This window comes from Xyrauchen texanus, chromosome 20 (genome assembly GCF_025860055.1).
Source record: "Xyrauchen texanus isolate HMW12.3.18 chromosome 20, RBS_HiC_50CHRs, whole genome shotgun sequence".
NCBI lineage: Eukaryota > Metazoa > Chordata > Actinopteri > Cypriniformes > Catostomidae > Xyrauchen > Xyrauchen texanus.
The window spans coordinates 7,218,611-7,237,672 of NC_068295.1; the positions used below are offsets into that span (position 1 = coordinate 7,218,611).

Consider the following 19,062-nt stretch of genomic DNA (forward strand, 5'->3'; position numbering starts at 1 on the left):
GTGGACTAACCCATACAATGTCATCCTTCTGATGGTTAATCACAAATTAATTTTGCGAGCTGGACTTAAGGAAACTCCCATTGCCCTTAATCCATCACTTCGATTCATGCATTAGATTAATGTGTTGTGATATAACGTCTGTCATGATGTCGTTAGGGAAGCTGGTTGGATTTGTAAATAGAGTAAATAGACATAAGCAGTTTTGTGGCGAAAATGATCAGATTCGTCTAATATCTAGTAACATTAATAAAATTAATGCATCCATTATCTTGGGGTGTAAATTGAATGTTTCATCACGATACGATCTTGTATCGATTCTCTTATGATGCGAACCGATATTTGCTGATACTTCAGAGTCTGCCGCGGTTCGATTTCGGTTTGATTCGATTCAGGGCCCTGCGATCGATATTCCGATATTATATGCCTAGTGTACACAATTATTAGAATTTTTTTTGCCCTCAAATGTAACCAAAATATAATTTGACTATATATTGAGCTCTCTGAAAAGTGCAAATTTAGTATCCACATTGGGACATTCGCAACAAAATGAGTTACTTCATATGTTGAGAGAAATTATACAGATAATAATATAACAAATAACGTCACAAGTGATCATCAATCGTTTGATTGCATCTTATTCAAAGTACTTGCATACCTATGACTTATTTCCAACTATCCATGCGCTCTCTGGTTTTCTTTGCTATAACTTCCACATTTGTAATTAAAGATTATGTGGCTGACATGAGAGAATTAAAATAAAGGTGCATCTTCAAATAAAATGTCTATATCGATATTTTCACGCTGTATCGATAACATTGGATTGTTGCTTCGATCCAAATCGATGGATAGTTACACCCCTACAATTAACACGACCAGGCCCAGGTTGTGTTATTGTGGGTTTAGTGGGCTTTCAGTCTTGAGTATTTTATCATTGTGATACTCCCTGATAGACTTGCCAATAGTCTGTCTCAATCATTTTCCTAAAGCATCTTTGGTATGTACTGATTGTCAGGTCTTCATTCTGTGAATGATCATGTCCTCTCTCTGTTTCTCCAGGTTGGAACGTCTGTTTATTTTACTGGATACAGGTACGACTCCTGTGACCAGGAAAGCAGCTGCTCAGCAGCTGGGAGATGTTGTCAAACTTCACCCACACGAACTTAATAACCTGATATCAAAGGTGAGTGTTTTGGCATTGTTCAAAAACAATTATTTGACACAAATCTATTTAGTTGTCAGAACGAAAAATAAAACATTAAATGTGCACGCAGAAAATGTACACATTACCTAACCGGATGTGTCACTGAATTAGATGCCCTAAAATTTCACACGTCTCTGTGACCGTGTTAAACTCTTTAAACGACCGCAAATAAAACAAAATATGTCAGATTCATTGTTCTGCTTTTCAGAAGACTTTAAGGCACTTTCTCCTTATTCAAGGGATGGTTCACCCAAAAATGTAAATTCTCTCATTTATTCACCCTTTTGCCATCCCAAATGTGTATGATTTTCTTTCTTCTGCTGAACCCAAAGATTTTAGAAGAATATCTCCACTCTGTAGGTCTGTAAAATGCAAGTGGTAGGTGCACTTTAAAGCTCCAAAAAGCACAGACAATCATTGTAAAATTAATCCATACGACTTCAGTGGTTAAATGAATGTTTTCCAAGAAACGATCACTTTAGGTGAGAAACGGATGAATATTTCATAAGTCATTGTCACTATAATTGTTTACTTCCGGTCACTCTCTTAAGCATCCATGAGGGGACTCTGGTGACGCTTCCTCTTGCGTGATGTAATCGTGTTGGCATGTTCACACGAGAACTGACATGATACAAACGGGAATGCAGCTCGATTTGTTTACAAGAGTATGCTTTTCACAAGCTTAATTTGTTTTGTTTAGCTTTTGTTTGAACATACCAACGCGCTTGCGTGATGCGATTGGCGGCATGAACCGATTCCCCTCGTCGACTCGCATCGGTGAGCGATTGGAAGTAAGCCATTATAGTGAAACGGACATAATATTGTTCTGTTTCTCACCCAAAGTGATAATTTTGCTTTAAAAGACATTAAATAAACCACTGGAGTCCTATGGATAACTTATTGTCTGTGCTTTTTAGAGCTTTAAAGTGTTGATCAACATCCACTTGCATTTTGTGGACCTACAGAGATGAGAGATTCTTCTAAAAATCTTTGTTTGTGTTCAGCAGAAGAAAGTCATACACATTTGGGATGGCATGAGGGTGAGTAAATGATGAGAATTTTTAATTGTGGGTGAACTATTCCTTTAATAATTTTGCGTGTTCAAAGGGCAGTCCATATATGGGAAGCAGGAAGCTGAGAACATGGTTTCAGTTAATTTGTCATGCAAGAGTGCCATTTTGCTACCATGATTTTGATGAATTTGACCACACAGGATAACACACTAATGGGCACCTATCCCATCTTTGATTACAACAGGATCAAGTTGCTAAGGTGAAAGTAATTTGTTTTCTGTATTATAATCCAATCGTTACCAGTGAGTTTGTATGTGTGGTGATGTGCAAGGTAGTTTTAATAACCCATCCACTGGAAATCCGAAAATGGTATTCCATTCACTCCAATGGCATGAACGCTCCTGAACATTGCCATTATCTATCTTCTAGATTTACAGCTTACCGAGACTATCGATGAGCACAGCAGCTGTACTAGCTAATGAGAGCTGTTCTATGTAAACACCTGCAACATTACTGGTTGTAGGCCTAGAGAGCCCCCTTGAAGACAAACTGGAACATGTTAAATTATTTGACAAGCACCCACCAGAATGGCTTGACACTGTGAAATTTACCGGCTAAATAGAAAGTTTGTGTTTGGTGATATTTGTGGACTCTGGTTTCTTTGTAGGGTGTTTTTTTGGAAAGAGGACACATCTAATTCAAGTTGTTGTCGAATGGCTGACATCGCTTGTAGGCCTATTCAAACTGCCCTAACAAACACCAACATCCAACACTTGTTGGGTTTTGTCAGATCCGTGTGATCACACTGTTGGCATGCGTTGGTGTCTGTTTTCACAAATTTAACATGTTCAGTCGGGTTTTGTCAGGTCTTTGAATGTTTGAGCAATTTTTCAACAAACTCTGATGTAATCTGTCTTCATCGTAATTTTTGCCATGACAATGAGGTAAGCGTACCTGTCAGCTCATAGAAAAAGAATGCGCGTGGCCACACCTGCATTTATAGAGCTGGAGAAACATAGTCAATCACAATTTATCAAATAGTGTAGCGAACTTAAAAGCATTTTGTTCTTTTCTAAAGAAAACTAAAAATTATATGTTGGTCTTGGTTCAGCAGTTTGTGTGGATGGCACATGTACAAATATGCAAGACATGGACTGAGAGTAATTTGTGCTGAAGTGCTCTTTACTTGTGAAAAACACAGATCCTTTATTTCTCAAATGGTGTCAAATAGTAAATGGTCTGCACTTCTATAGCGCTTTTTTTTTTCTTTAACATTAGAGGTTACCAAAGTGCTTCACACTGTGTCCCAATCACCCATCCATACTCGCACTCATACACCAATGGCGGCAGAGCTGCCATGCAAGGCGCTAGCAAGTCGTATACATCACACAAATTGCAATTTATACACATTTTATCGACAACCTTGTGTAAAATGTTTATAATTTTTTTTGCATTGGATTGCTCCGACAGAACTCTTGGAATGTTTAATCAACCGCACATAATATATTATATTAGGCTTCATTTGCAACCTCTTAGTCGTGTTCAAAGATGAAAAATGACACACAAAGATGTAAGTTTGATGGTGTTTGTTTGTTCAGTGTGAACATGACTGTTCTGTGTCAAAAACATTCAATATATGCAAAGAGTCAATATTTACAGTGTTGGCCCTTGTTCTTCATAACCTCTGCAATTCACTCTGGCATGGTGGATATCAGCTTCTGGGCCAAATCCTGACTGATGGTGATCCATTCTTGCCTTATTAGTGCTCATAGTTGATCCCAATTTGTGGGCTTCTGCTTGTCCACTCACCTTTTGAGGATTGACCACAGGTTATCTATGGGATTAAGATCCGGGGATTTGCCTGGCCACGGATCCAAAATTTAAAATGTAATGATCTCCGAGCCTCTTCATTGTCACTCTTGCCTTGTGACATGGTGCTCCATCATGCTGGAAAATGCATGTGTCATCACCAAATTGCTCCTGGATCATTGGGAGAAGTTGCTCTTGCAGGACGTTTTGATACCATTCTTTATTCATGGCAGTGTTTTTGGGCAGAATTGTGAGAGCCCACTCCTTTGGATGAAAAGAAACCCCACACATGGATGGTCTCAGGATGCTTCACTGTTGGCATGACACAGGACTCATGGTAGCATTCACCTTTTCATCGGACTATTGATTTTCCAGATGTCCCAAACAGTTGGAAGGGGGCTTCATTTGAGAAAATATCTTGGGACCAGCCTTCTGCTTTCCAGTCTTTGTACTACGTGCAGATGCACACACACCAACCTGCTGTCAATATTGAGCAAGCTCTGCACTGGTGGTGACATGATTCCACAGCGGACTCCTCAGGAGGAGACGGTCCTGTCGCTTGCTTAAGATAAGATAAGATAAAATATACTTTAATGTGACACTCTGGTACGTCCTGAAGCTTTCTTCACTGCAGTTGAACCTCTCTCCTTGATGTTCTTGATGATCCAGTAAAGGGTTCTTTCAGGTGGAAAATTTTGATTTCACCTGACTAGTACTCGTTCACACTTTCCCAGGTGCTGCTGATATGATTAGTGAAATGATGTTAGCTGGTCATTTTGTGCCAGGGCCAAAAAACTGTGAAATGTGTTTTATTGTGATAGTTAATTTGTTTGGCTAATGAATATTTTTGCAATTATTTAAAATGCATCTGATCACTCTGCACATTAATCTAGAAACAATGTGAATCAACACCACAACAACTGAAGCAGAAAACTTTGCGAAATACAATGTATGCCAATACTTTTGGCCATGTCTGTATGTTACTAAATATAGTTGCAATAATCATATTTATTTGAATGGCTATGTTTGGTCTTCTGGCTATATAGTGTATATGTATAGAAGTGTGGATGTTTATATAAATGATTTTTTGCGATGCGTGAGACGAATGCTCTTTCTGTATATTTGACTGACACCTGAATGGCTGGAGGCAGGTGCTTGGAACAGTCATGTTTATTTGTTCTCTAAATATTTAATAAATATGGGTTTTTATTGTTATATGCGCTTTGTTGCAGATCTTATAATGCTTTATTGTCAGTGTGTTGCTTTTGAATTTTTTAATAAAAACACATTTAAGAGTGAGTTTACGGTGTGTTCCTTTTACCCTATCATTACTTTTTCTAATAATAATTAGTAAAATTGTATGTGAAGGAAAAATATGATGTAAAAAATGCGTCATCTGATTTAAGTCTGTCCCAAATTCACACTTTTATAACTCATGCACACTCGGCCTTGCTGACCAGTGGCCCATCGGTCTGTACTCACATCATCAAAGTCTGGACGTAGAAGATGGCAAGGATATAGGGTGCCATTTGTGACAGGTCCTCGAAATTGTCATATTTACTAGTTGAGCACACATGAACTCCACCACAAAGTCATAATTGTCACTATAATTTATCAACTTATCGTAGGATATATATGAAAATGGCCTCGATCATTTGTGCCGACCTCTATATTGCCCATTGTGTTTACATTCATGTTTCTTTGGTTTCATTCATAAGAATGAATGTCACCAACATTTTAGCCAGTCGTGCTGCTGCTGTCCTCTCGTCTGCTCCGTGTCGGAGACAGGGCTCAGGCAGCTCCTCCACACGTACACGCAGAGCGAACAGCGACAGGTGAAGATTACGTGTTACTCGAGGTAAATAGGTGTTTTAATAGATGTTTTTCCCGACGACTGCATAATGCTAGAAAGTTTGGAAGAATTATTCCAAATGGACTTGGTTTCAAAGCCGCATTCCATTGCTCCGGTGTGGGAACATTTTGGTTTAAAGCCGAATGAGAGAGGGAAGCCCATTAATGTGAACGAGCCGGTATGTCGAAAGTGGCAATGCAACTAACCCAGGGCTTGACATTAATGCTTTTCCGCAAGTACATTTTTGTGAGGACAAGTCTTGGTGAATTTCACTCGCCTGATTGAAACCTTAATAATGATAAAAAATTGCGGTTTTATTTGTGATTTTTAGTGTATGCCTGTATCACTTATTTAAAAAAAAAAAAAAAACCTTGCTGTTAAAATAATCTACAGTGTCTGAAGTTCTGCTTGGGTTTCTGAATATTGTCTTTGTATTAATTCCAGAATCTGCACGAACACAGAATTCAGTTTTTGCTTGCCTCTCTCCCTCTTGTGCAGCAGCGCTTGTTGAATTTGGTGTGAGCGCGCGAAGTGGACGTATATTTGTCATTGCACAGCGCCTTTGTTAAGAGAGCGATGCGATAACATATCGCAACCATTTATAAACCACAAAGCTGTCAACGTTGCAAGCATGTAAAATTGGAGTCATCCAGGTTTACAGCTTTTCATATCGTGACGCTCCGTCATATTACAACACCTTCAACAAGAACGAAGAGAAAAGTTTTAACACCTGTGACATCTCTCCGGAGCTCTTTCTGATCTATATAGGTATTCTCTGCCATGTGACTCAGTCAATATTAATATGTAATAATATATAATATAATATACACTATAATATTAACAATATTCATAAAATGAAAATATATTATCTGTCTTTTAAAATACACGGGTCACTCAAAAATACGTTTCTCCATCATGAAAATGGAAAATCTACATATTCTCAAAAAAACAAACAAATCTTAACTGTAATACTATATTTATATTTGTTTCATGTGGTTTTGAACATGCCAAACATATTAAACGCATCCTAAAAAAAATATTTAATAACTAAAATGTGAGGTTGTACAACCATCAAGTAAAAAAATCATATCTTCCTTGCACCTGATTCAGTTTTGTTTTAATATTGTATTAATTAAATATAAAAACATTGTGTTGTGAGAAGTAGTTTTAACATACTATAAATTATGTCATGAATATTATAATTTCTTTGGTGTGTTGTTCCATCTGACATTTGATAATCTGCTGGGACTTGCCAAATGTCTCAAATGTTTTTTCAGGGATGTAAGGTGTGTATCTAGAGAGAGCATGTTAAAGGTGTGGGGTTGTTGATTTAATTTTTCATATGTTGATAAATCAGTTATATTATTTGTCAGTGACCCACATACAGTATTAAATAAACAGGGTACTTTGTTCTGAATTTTAATGCATTTTATTAACATTAAACAGACGTTTTTACTGCTAATTTTAGAAAACGCAACAGCAAAAAAAAAAAAAAAAGTAATTTTTATTGCCAGACAATAACTTTTTTTTTACTTGGACAAGTGAATGAACAATTTACTTGTCCAAAGGACAGTGCTTAATGTCGAGCCCTAGCTCATCTAAAACAACCATTCCATCCAAGCTGGGAACAAAAACCGCAGTTGGAGAGGGGCATTCCCGACTTTTAATTTGTTTTTGACATAACGATTCCAATGTCTGATAAAAAGTTAATTGCTCTTTTGAATGGGTGTAATTGCATTATTATGCTATTATATTATCATTATATTAGTGGCATAAAATGGTCTTAAAATGACAATAATATCGTTTATCGCAATTATTTCTGGGACAATATATCGTCCAACAAAAGTAGTTATCGTGACAGGGCTAAATTACAAGTGGGATACTCAGGGTTTTTATTTTTATCTTTAGCCCTGACTTTCCGACTTGGGGATGTGCCGATTTTAAGAATCATTGTGGAAGCAGTGTATTATTGGTAATTATTCAGTTTTACTTGTGACTGTACATTTTAGCTTTGTCTGTACTGTTAATGCTGAATAATTATAAAGCTTGGCAGTGACAGGCATTTCCCACTATTGTATGTCGCCACAAGAAAATTATAAAATATTACATTCATTACTCACCTAATACACGGCGTTGCTCTTTATTTTGTTGCATTAAAGGCTGTCAAAATAATGTAATTTGTCGAATTTGAATTCTAAAACTAGTCATGTACTAAAATGAAAAACTTAAACTTTGTTTGGAAGGATTAAATTCTAAATGTGATCATTAGGAAACAAAAGAATTGGGCCTGCATAAAAAATGTATTTGCATATTGCGAGCTGCAGCACTGGAAAAAAAAAAAAAAACAGCAGCACATCACAAGCTGCGCACATGATATGTATGTTTGTGTGTGTGGGTCAACAACAGAGCAGCGTTCATTCACTGAATGGCACTGCACATGCTGACTTTATATTTATTTACTTAAATGCAGCCTTGCCGATTACATACCTATTGTATGGCTTCAAGAGTCATACAGTGGCTTTATCCCCTTACAAATGTACTATGGTGATATCATTGTCCTCAGATATATAGTACTGGATGATTACAAAATTTCGGTATTTACATAGTAGTCCACCATGGTTCATATCCAAAAAATATGGCACTACCATGGAACCTTGTTTGTCTTACAGTTCTGTGCATCTTTTAGTGGTAATATAACACTCATTCAGTATGCATGACGTTAACAATTTCAAGTGTGAAAAGTCATAAGAGAGTATGATGTCTAGAAGCTATAATGTATTTCAACAAGACTTACTGTTGCCGAGTTATTCGATTATTAATTTGTTTTGTTCCCTCCTGTCTTAAAAGGTTTTAACATACTTGAGGAGTCCAAACTGGGATACACGAATCGCTGCGGGACAGGCTGTCGAAGCCATAGTGAAGAATATTCCAGAATGGAACCCCGCTCCAAAGCCAAAAGATGGTTAGCTAAATATTGTCAGATTGCATAACCAAAGAATTTGACTTTTTGGAATTTTCTATAAATGTTTACTGGAATGCACATTGCTGCAGTAACTTGTTACATCATCTGCTTTGCATCATGTGTCTGTCAACACTCTGGCAAGTGCTTCTCAAGGCTGTTGCAGATCAGAACAATCTGATCCCTGCAATTGTGATGCCACACATTAACAACTAAAAGGGTCCTAACTGAGTCCTCTAATGATTTCAGTTCTTTTATTTCTGATATCTGGTTAAGTGGGTTTCTTGTGCTGATCGCGTGCTTTATGTGTGTTTCCTCAGAGGTGTATTCAGAAGACATGTCTCCAGAGGACAGCTCCTCAGACAGGCTGAGCTTCTACAGGTTCGATATCTCCCGTCTGCTCAAGCATGGAGCATCGCTGCTCGGCTCTGCTGGTGCTGAATTTGAGATACAAGATGACAAATCTGGTATGATTAGATTTCTCACTCTGGCTTTATAATTTTTACGCTGTTCATGGTGCTTCTTGAGGCGAGCGTCACTATTACTTATTTGTTCCTGAAGCTCAGCTGGTAGAGTGTTGTGCTAGAAATACCAAGGTCATGGGTTCGATTCCCAGGGAATACGTGAACTGGGGATAGTTCAACTAAAAATTAAACCCCCATATTACTTTTTTATTTTTCTTTACACAAAAGAGAGAATTTTTTTTTTTAAATGTCATGCTCCGTGATGTCATTCAATGGCAGTTTATGGTGATTTTACCTTTTCAAGCTTCAAAAAGGATGCAAAAGTAGTTTTAGCTATTTCAGAAGTCTAATAAATTATATGCAACTCATGCCCAGTACTGAAGGCAGTACGAAAAGGTTTGGTAAGAAACAAAGTGTGTGTGTGTGTATATATGTATATGTGTGTATGTCTATATGTATATGTGTGTATGTATATATGTGTCGCCCAAACATTAGTCGGTGAGAAGAGTCTTGGTCGACCAAGTTTTGATTGATTGTTTGGTCGCAGAAAAAAAAAAACTCCACAGGAAACGGACTAACACCTTTTTTTTACGCTAGTTGGATGCTAGGTGATACTGTCGGGTCATTTTTGTTAAGCAGGGTTAAGCCTTAACAATAAAGCAATTTTTATTTATTTTAACCAAAAATTCAAATGAAACTGGAAAAAAAATGTAATACATTTAAAATGTTTGTTCAACTTTTTGAAAGATGGCTTCACAACATTTGTGAAGGACAACATCTCTTTGGATACTAACCTACTTCATCCGTGCATTCTCTACCAGTTGGGTATTTCGTTGTCCGGTAAAATACATCGTGTGAATAAATTTGTTCCCTCCTTCATAAAAAAAATATATATATAAAACAATGGCAACACCCGGGCCAAGGGATCTGTGAATATTCTTGGTTTAGTGATTTTGCATTGAAATTATATTAATTTATTTAAAAAACAAAAAACCTAAATCAAGTATATTTCTAAATTCAAATTGCACTTCAAATGAAATAAAGCAATTAAAATAATGAATTGATGGAAAAAAATAATTATAAGTAACCACCTTTCCATTTACCGTCAGGCAAGAATCCATCTAAACAAGCATGCGTAAAATTACTTACACAAATGAAGACATAAAAACAATTATAAATGTACAAATAATAATGATGATAAGAAAATCTAAATCATGGTTCGAGGAGAACGTATTTCTGTTTTAATAGGCTGCAGAGTTGCATTGCAAGGCTCTGTGGAAATAAAACGAACTAAACTCAAAGTACCTCCTGAGCTGAGAAGGTCTGAGGTCATTTGCAGCACTCATACAATATGAATAATGTTCTTGCATAAAAATGTTCAGAAGACCAAAAGAAAGAGTGAGAACCTTTCACGTGCGTTCCACAAGACTGCACGCCCCCGTACAAACCCCGTATTTCTTCACGCGTGTGTCTATGGGCAAATTATTTGTAATATTAATTTGATGATAATAGTCTAATAATAATAATAAACACATTAATGGGAAAACGAACCAAATATTTTCTTGACATCGTCAAAGTCATCAGCTATTGGCGATCACTCTGACCATAGTCAATCCCAGAGATCATCGTCTGTCGGCACAACCCTAATCTGCATTTCTTTCTTTTAAATTAACAAAATGTTCAGACAGTCTCCTTGCTGTTTTTTCGGACACATTCAGAATTATTACTACTTTTGACGGTGTTGCTATGGCTCGCTTTGTGTGTGTGTGTGTGTGCTTGTAAAATGTATATTTTAAAGGCTCATTATTAAGATTTGGTATTTCTCTGTAATGTAGAACAGTGTTCGCAAAGTTACTTATAACATTCTCAGCCCTGGAAATCAAAACATTTTCTTATGCCCCCCAAAAATATATATTTAAATAAAGTAAAATCATAAACATGACTAGTCGACTAATGGCTTAAACTAATGACTACTAGTCGACAAGGAAAATCTTTGGTCTGTGGCAGCCTTAGTATTATTTAGTGAAAATCTTCCACGATCGTTGCTCTCCTGTGCGTGTTCATGACAGTGCATGAAAGCAGCAGAAGCATTGTCACCGCTCACAAGATGGGCCGTTCAAGCTAAAACGTGCTTTTTTTTTAGTTGGGCAAGGCGTTTTCAATTAATTCCTATGGGAGTTTGAGTGTTTTGCGCACGCGTGGTGGATTGTGGGATTGACAGTTTTCCGGAGAAAGTGTTGAGGGACGGTCGAGCATCAAAAAGTTGACAAATGCTCTACGTTATTTAAATGAGAAGTGGGAAATGTCAGGTGCCAGCCAATCACTTTGAGATGAAAGCAGTGATGCTTGTCATAAGCGATTCAAAATCTGCCATTAATGCTGATGTTTCTGGTGTTTTCAGTGTTTTGATCACATCATTGTTTAATTCAAAAATCAAATGAAGGTTGCATGCATTCATTGTGACAATACTGTGGCTGGTTAAGTAAAAGTGTAACATCAACACTGTTTCTTCCAACTGTAATCACGCGCATATAAGATTATTTTATTGCTGGTGTCCTGAAAACAGTGATGGACAACACACTCTCTTTACATACTATAAACACCCCCCAAAGCAATAACTCTCTAGCATTGAGGGATGCAAACAGCTATAGCTAGAGGGATGTTAGCAGAATGCAAACGACACACTATAAAAGCAATTTTTCTTTTTTTTAGGGATGGGCATTTTTCCATAATTTTGTATTCAAATATTTGAGCTAATAAAAAACGAATACTTGCTTATTTGTTTATTTAAATAAAGTTAATTAATGAGACGTTGTGAAATCATTTTTTAATCATTAAGGTTGTCCCTATTTCAAAACTATCTTCTAATTATATCCAAAACAAGCTTATGTTATATCCTGTGTTTTGTTGAAAACATCAAAATAAGCAATGCGTGTAAACAAAGTATAGTACAAAAGCATTTAAGCTCACCTAAAGTGAAGAAAAAGAAACTACTAATAATGTAGACTGCCGCAACTAACGTACAGAACGTGCATATAAACACACTGGATATTGTATAATGGTTATCATTAGGACTGCAAGATTATAGTAAAAATAATTACCAATTATTGCTCTTGATATTGTAATCGTGATTTATTAATGTTGATTTAAAATGTTTAATTACCCTGACGTCACAAAGCAAGCAACCGTGTGGTTCTTCAGAGTAGCAGATTTCAATGGTTGCACTCCAGTTTCGTTTAAGCATTATATTGTGTATTGTAATGATGTTTTAAGGTAAGACAAATTAAAATTATTGTAAATTGATATCATGGTATAGAATACATTGAATTATTACTAAATTACTTCTTAAATTATTAGTCCACGTACAGTAAATAATATGGCATATTCAAAATGTAAACTTATTAACCGCTGATTTAAATTGACTAGGTTACTGCACACACCTGTCTAATATAAGGCCTCGCTGCTAAAAATGCGTATCGGAGCAAAAATCAAGCTTTGAGGTCAAAGGAATTGTCAAGGCACCGATCTGGGGAAGGCTAGACAAAACTTTCGGCTACATTGAATGTTCCCAAGAGTACAGTGGCCTTTAATTCTTAAATGGATGAAGGTTTGAACAAATAGTCTCTTCCTAGAGCTGGCCGCCTGACCAAACTGAGCAATCGTTGGAGAAGGGCATTGGTAAGAGAGGTGACCAAGATCCTGACGGTCACTCTGGTTGAGCTCCAGAGATCATGTGTGGAGATGGGAGAAACTTGCAGAATCACTGCAACACTCTACCGATCTGGGCTTTATGGCAGAGTGGCTAGACGGAAGCCTCTCCGCTGTGCAAGACACAAAAAAAGCACCTAAAATACTCTCAAACTGTGAGAAATAAGATTCTCTGGTCTGATGAAACCAAGATTGAACTTGTTTGGCCTCAATTCCAAGCGGCACTTCTCATCACCTGCGCAATACTTTCCTAACGGTGAAGCATGGTGATGGTAGCATCATGCTGTGGGGGTGTTTTTCAGCGGCAGGGACCGGGGGACTGGTCAAGGTTGAAGGAAATCTGATCTCTGCCAAATACAGAGGTATCCTTAGTGAAAATCTGGTCCAGAGCGCTCAGACTGGGACAAAGGTTCACCTTCCAACACGACAGTGACCCTAAGCACACAGCTAAAACAATGCAAGAGTGGCTTAGAGACCACATTGTGAATGTCCTGAAGTGACCCAGCCAGATCATGGACTGGAACGCAATCAAATGTCTCTAGAGAGACCTGCAAATGGGTGTCCATCGATGATCCCCATCCAACCTGACAGTGCTTAAGAGGATCTGCAGTGAAGAATGGTAGAAAATCCCCAAATCTGGGTGTGCGAAGCTTGTTATTTATTAGAATATTTAATGCGGAAAAGATGCTTTAAAAACTGGAGCAAAGGTTGTATCCGTGGCCTGCAGACACATTTTTATTGTCTTTTTTTGCGTAGTATAGTGCTGTCACAGAGACTGATGAGGTATATTAGGACAGTTATTTCAGAGATCTCTTTCTGGGAGTAGAAATGTTTTCTCCAAACCATTCCATCTAACAATCGCTAACAGCACCTTTTAAGGTGAAACATCCCATTTGCTTTAAAGACTTGCATTGAAGGAAAGACCGAGCCATATGTAGAGTGAAACTTGTTGGATCTTTTGACTTGGGCCATTACGCAACCACCCAGAACACCTTAGCAACTACATAGCAACACCCTGGCAACCAATCAGAACACCTAGTATTTTGACAACTATTGCTGTTTTCTTATAACCTCATGCAAAATCGATTGAAATGATTATGATCTGTTCTTCAGACGAGACTGATCCAAAAGAGCGTTTGGCCCGACAGAGGAAGCAGTTACAGAAGAAGTTGGGATTGGATATAGGTGCTGCGATTGGCATGGACACAGAGGAGCTTTTTAATGACGAGGACCTGGAGGATGTCTCCGTTTCCAGTACCAATAGAACACAGTCTAGTAAAAGCCTGGGTTGCCCACTCTCACGCAACCATATGGTGAGTTGTGCTGAAGTCTTTGACCTTCAGTTTTCCTTCAAAAACCAGTTCATACAGCTCACTTTAGAGAAGGTTTTCTTTTTACAATGTGTATGAGCACAAGAAGCTCAGGCTTTTAGGGGAATCATCATACTGTGAAAGTACACTCTCTGATCTGACAGTTATTCTCTCTTGGGTGTGTCAGCCGGGTCCAAGGCCACGTTTACACCTGGTATTAACGTGCATCTAAAATGTGTCTCCTGTGATGACTTCTGATCAGATTTTCTTACAGCATACCCGCATAGGAAAAACATAACTTTTTCCTATGCTAGTGCCTTGCTGCATATTGATGTCAGACATGGCAAAAATGTTTTGTAAGTCTTGTGTATGCGTATTGGTTTTTGCAAGCATTTCAATTGGATAGTTGTGTGGCTATGTGCATTTCTGACTACCACCGAACGTATTTTGAGTGATCTGATCACAAGACACATTGGACCCTGTGTACACCTCCATTTCACACTGTCCAACTAATGATTGCATGTTACCAGGTGTAAATTGGGCCTAAGTGTTCATGACAACTTTTATTGGAACAGACAACCAATATCAAATTAAAATATTTTTTCTGTTCTTTAGCCTGCAGCAGAAATCATAGATTCAGAGTTTCGCCCAGGAATGAGCAATCGGCAGAAGAACAAGGCCAAGAGGATGGCGAAACTGGTTGCAAAGCATAGATCCAGAGACATGGATCCAAATGAGAAGAGGTAGAGCTGTCTCACTGGGATGATAACAGATCTCTTCATTGTAATTCTTTATAAATAATTTATGTTTTTAAAGGCAGAATAGGTATTTGATTGTGCACAGAATTTGAGCTGACAGTCAGTCTTACCTCTGGTTTTATGTGACTCTTACAGCAATGACAGCTTTGAAGGAGAACCAGAGGAGAAACGACGGAAAACCACAAACGTAGTCATCGAACAGCCAGCAACAGACCGTAAAGTCTTAATTGATAATGTCCCTGATAACTCCAGTTTATTTGAGGAGGTGTGTGGCATGCATAATACATGTTTTGTAAAACATTGATCTATACACATTCAACATGTTTTTTTTTTTTTTTCTAATATTTGTCTTTACAGACACAAGAATGGCCACTGGAAAGTTTCTGTGATGAACTGTGCAATGATCTCTTCAACCCCTCGTGGGAGGTAATACATGAACACATCTAGATGCAGCACCCTCCCTCCAATTTAACATTGATTTATCTCTCACTGTTATGTATGATGGTCATGTGCTTTTTGTTAGATAAATGGTCCCAATTTAGAACTTGACGTAACTTCTATTTGCCTTGTTTAGGTTCGTCATGGTGCTGGCACAGGACTGAGAGAAGTGCTGAAGTGTCAGGGTGCCGGCGGAGGAAAGATGGTTGGCTGTACACTGGAACAGGTGTTTTCCAGCTCGCATCATCACTGCTAGAGGTTTAGAGAAGTTAATTGTGTAACGTTTAATGCCTTCATTCTCAGATGGAGCGACAGCATCAGGAGTGGCTGGAGGATTTGGTCATACGCCTTCTTTGTGTCTTTGCTTTGGACCGATTTGGAGACTTTGTGTCAGATGAGGTTTGTTCATTTCTATAAACCTCTTCAGGGTTCCCTTGGATTCTTAAAGTCTTAATGTCTTGAATTCAGTTTTCCAAAATGTACTGTCATAAAAAGTCTTAAATATCTTAAACTATACAAAAAAAGTCTTTACGTTTTATTTAAAAGGTCTTAAATGTGTGGACGGAAAGACCGGAATCTTGAAATGACTTAATGTGATTTATCAAACTTTTAACTCTTTCCCCGCCAAACACGGAATTTTCCGTGTTTTATGAAAAAACGCTTCCCCGCCAAACACGGAATTTTCCGGGTATCCGTGTTTTAGGTGTTATACGGTAAGGAAGACCCGCACGCATGTTTTGAAAGAGTACGCAACTCTTTGATCAAAGAAACAGACTGCGATCGTCTCAAACATGAAGAAGTGGAGTATTGAGAAGCTCAAAATATCAGACATAAACATGCCTTTTTCTCAGCTTTTTGTCTGAAATGTTGTTTTTGACAAAAACCTACCTCTGTTCAAGTGGCAATAAAAAAAGAACAAATGAAGATAAAATAAAATCGTTTTTTTGCCTAAAAGCAGAGGCTCAGATCTTTATATATATATATATATATATATATATATATATATATATATATATAATATATATATATATATATAATATAGCATTTTCATATATTCATGGAAGAAAATATTCTGCGGGCCATTAAAGTTTGGCGAAAATCGTCAAAAACCCTGGCGGTGGCTGGCAATTTTTTTTAAAAACGCTGGCGGGGAAAGAGTTAAAGAATATGATTTAATTAAATGTTAATGAAGCATGCGCTGCATCCTTCAAATTGAAAACGCAGCACTTTTGTATTTTCTCAAAGCACTTGGTGCCTTGTGAGTGTTTTCAGCTTTGCAGAGCAGTTCACAATCATTAAGCCATATCGGAAATGTTTGACAAATTATCACTAAAGATCAACTGTTGATGATGATATAGTGTTGATTGAAATATGACTGTTTACTTTTAATGACCGTTTATATTGTAATACATTGTAGATTATTGTAGGAGTGCACTTCTTATTTCCCTCATCTGTTTGAATGAGCAGCTGGAAATAAGTGCTTTTTTCAAAGTTAAAAGTTCCACGCTATGAATCAACCCCCCATAGAGTACATCTGGAATTTACAGTTTGGTCTCTTGTAGCCTCTGTCTGGCCCTCCCCATCAAAAATGTATATTTACATATGACTTAAATATTGATCGGTTTCTTACCTAAAGTGATCGTTTGCTTTTAGAAAACATTAACCATTGGAGTATGGATTAATTTTACAATGATTGTCTGTGCTTTTTGGACATTTTTGCCCTCAGATGTTAATAGTCAATAGTGTATCCCTTTTGCTTGATAACAGCCTTTAGTCGTTTGTTGTTCTTCTGGGCTTTGTGCAGGCCAGTCAAGGACATTCACTTTGCTCGTTTGGAGGTAGTTCTTCACCAGAAGTGAGGTATGCTTTGGGTCATTATCATGCTGGAAGACGAAATGTCGACCCAAACTAAGTTGTTGCAGATTGCCTGAGGTTGTCTTTCAAAATCTTCTTGTAGTCTTCCTTTTTCATGATTCCTTCGACCCTGATGAGATTCCCAGTTCCAGATGCACTGAAACATCCCCACAGCTTTATACTCCCATGTTTCACTGTGGGAACGGTGTACTTTGGGTTGAGCACCTCTCCCTTTCTACAAACATAGGCAACATCTCTATGGCCAAAGAGCTCTAGTTTAGTCTCACCTGACCAAAGGACACGTTTCCAGTATGCATAATTTTTCTATAGGTTGTCCTTGGCAAACTTCTAGCTTGGAGCTGTCTCTTCTTCAGAAGTGGAGTATTTCATGGTCTGCAACCTCGCAGGGCTATAGTGACTCTTCGTTGGGACATCAATCCCAGACTTGGCTAAATCATTCACTAGTGTCTTGGCAGTTGTTCTTGGGTCTTTAGAAACATCTCACACCGGTTTTCTTTCCAAGGTTTTTGAAATCTTTCTGCCTCTGCCAGTCTTTTTCTCAACTGTGTGGGTCTCTTCAAACTTCTTGATAATACTTTGCACAGCAGTTCTTGACACCTGAAAACGCTTTGATAAATTTGTATATCCTTCTCCTGCTTTGAGCATTAGCAGTTCTTTTTCTCAAGTCTAAACAAATTTATTTTGTCTTTGCCATGATGACAGTTTTATCTATCTTCACTAGTTTTGCAAGATACTAATCCTCAGTTTGAAGTGCAATTTAAAGGCTTGTGGGATTCATTTGGTTAATTAGGCGAGTTAGGTTAATTAGGCAAGTCATTGGATAACAGTGGTTGGTTTCGTAGCCAATCAAACAGATAATTTCTTAAGGGGGCTAATAATATTGACCTTAGCAGTTAATTTTTTTTTTTTTAATAATAATTTTTATTCCAGACAAATTGAAATAAGGCTTTGTCCAGAGGAAAAATATAAGCAATTCTGTGTTAAAATCCCCTTCCTCTATTAAATATCACTTGGGAAATATTTGAAAAAGAATTGAAATTTCATAGGGTGGCTAATAATTTTGTCTTAAACTGTGTGTGTGTATCTCTCTATCTCTCTATATCTATCTCTCTATATCTATCTCTCTATATCTCGCAAAATCCTTATTTCCAACAAATGTTAAAGACTGATCAATGTGTATGTGGAGACCAACTGGTCCTCAGTATCTTCTGTGGGTGTGGCTTGGGAGGCACTTAAGGCAGTTCTTAGGGGTCGGATCATACACTATGCCTCATTTACCAAAAAATCCAAAGCACAAGAACTTGTGGAGTTGGAAGGGAATATTAAAAGTGCAAAGGCAAAGCTGAAGTGCCGTATGTCGCCTGATGGCCTCCGAGAATTGAACCGATTTGAAATGCAGATATAATACTATTTTGTCACAGAGTGGAGTTTTTGGTTATTCAGGGCAAGACAGTCTTTGAGTTGGTGGACAAAGCAGGAAAACCTTTGGCTAGATATATAAAGCAGAGAGAGTCTTTCTCTACCATTCCCTCAGTGAAATCTGATGATGGTGAAATTTTTACCTCTGCCATTGATATTGATAATGCCTTTTTTTTTAAAGAATTCTATCTTGATCTTTATAGTTCCATGTCTTTGTCTACTGATGGAAGATATTAGAAACTTTGTGTAACCATTA

General features: G+C 37.6%; 1 protein-coding gene across 3 annotated transcripts in view; it reads left to right on the plus strand.

Annotated features, from left to right (window-relative positions):
* The window catches only part of LOC127661025 (TATA-binding protein-associated factor 172-like), a 54,578-nt gene that overhangs the window by 669 nt on the left and 34,847 nt on the right, over positions 1–19,062 (plus strand). For 2 of the 3 annotated variants that reach the window (XM_052151566.1, XM_052151567.1), the window contains exons 1-9: positions 1,028–1,180; positions 8,723–8,837; positions 9,155–9,301; positions 14,120–14,319; positions 14,932–15,059; positions 15,210–15,339; positions 15,432–15,500; positions 15,649–15,738; positions 15,816–15,911. In XM_052151566.1, coding sequence (XP_052007526.1) covers positions 1,028–1,180; positions 8,723–8,837; positions 9,155–9,301; positions 14,120–14,319; positions 14,932–15,059; positions 15,210–15,339; positions 15,432–15,500; positions 15,649–15,738; positions 15,816–15,911 — 1,128 coding nt within the window. Of the gene's footprint in view, positions 1–1,027; positions 1,181–8,722; positions 8,838–9,154; positions 9,302–14,119; positions 14,320–14,931; positions 15,060–15,209; positions 15,340–15,431; positions 15,501–15,648; positions 15,739–15,815; positions 15,912–19,062 lie in introns of those variants that run through there. The other variant, XM_052151568.1, reaches the window with a different exon arrangement.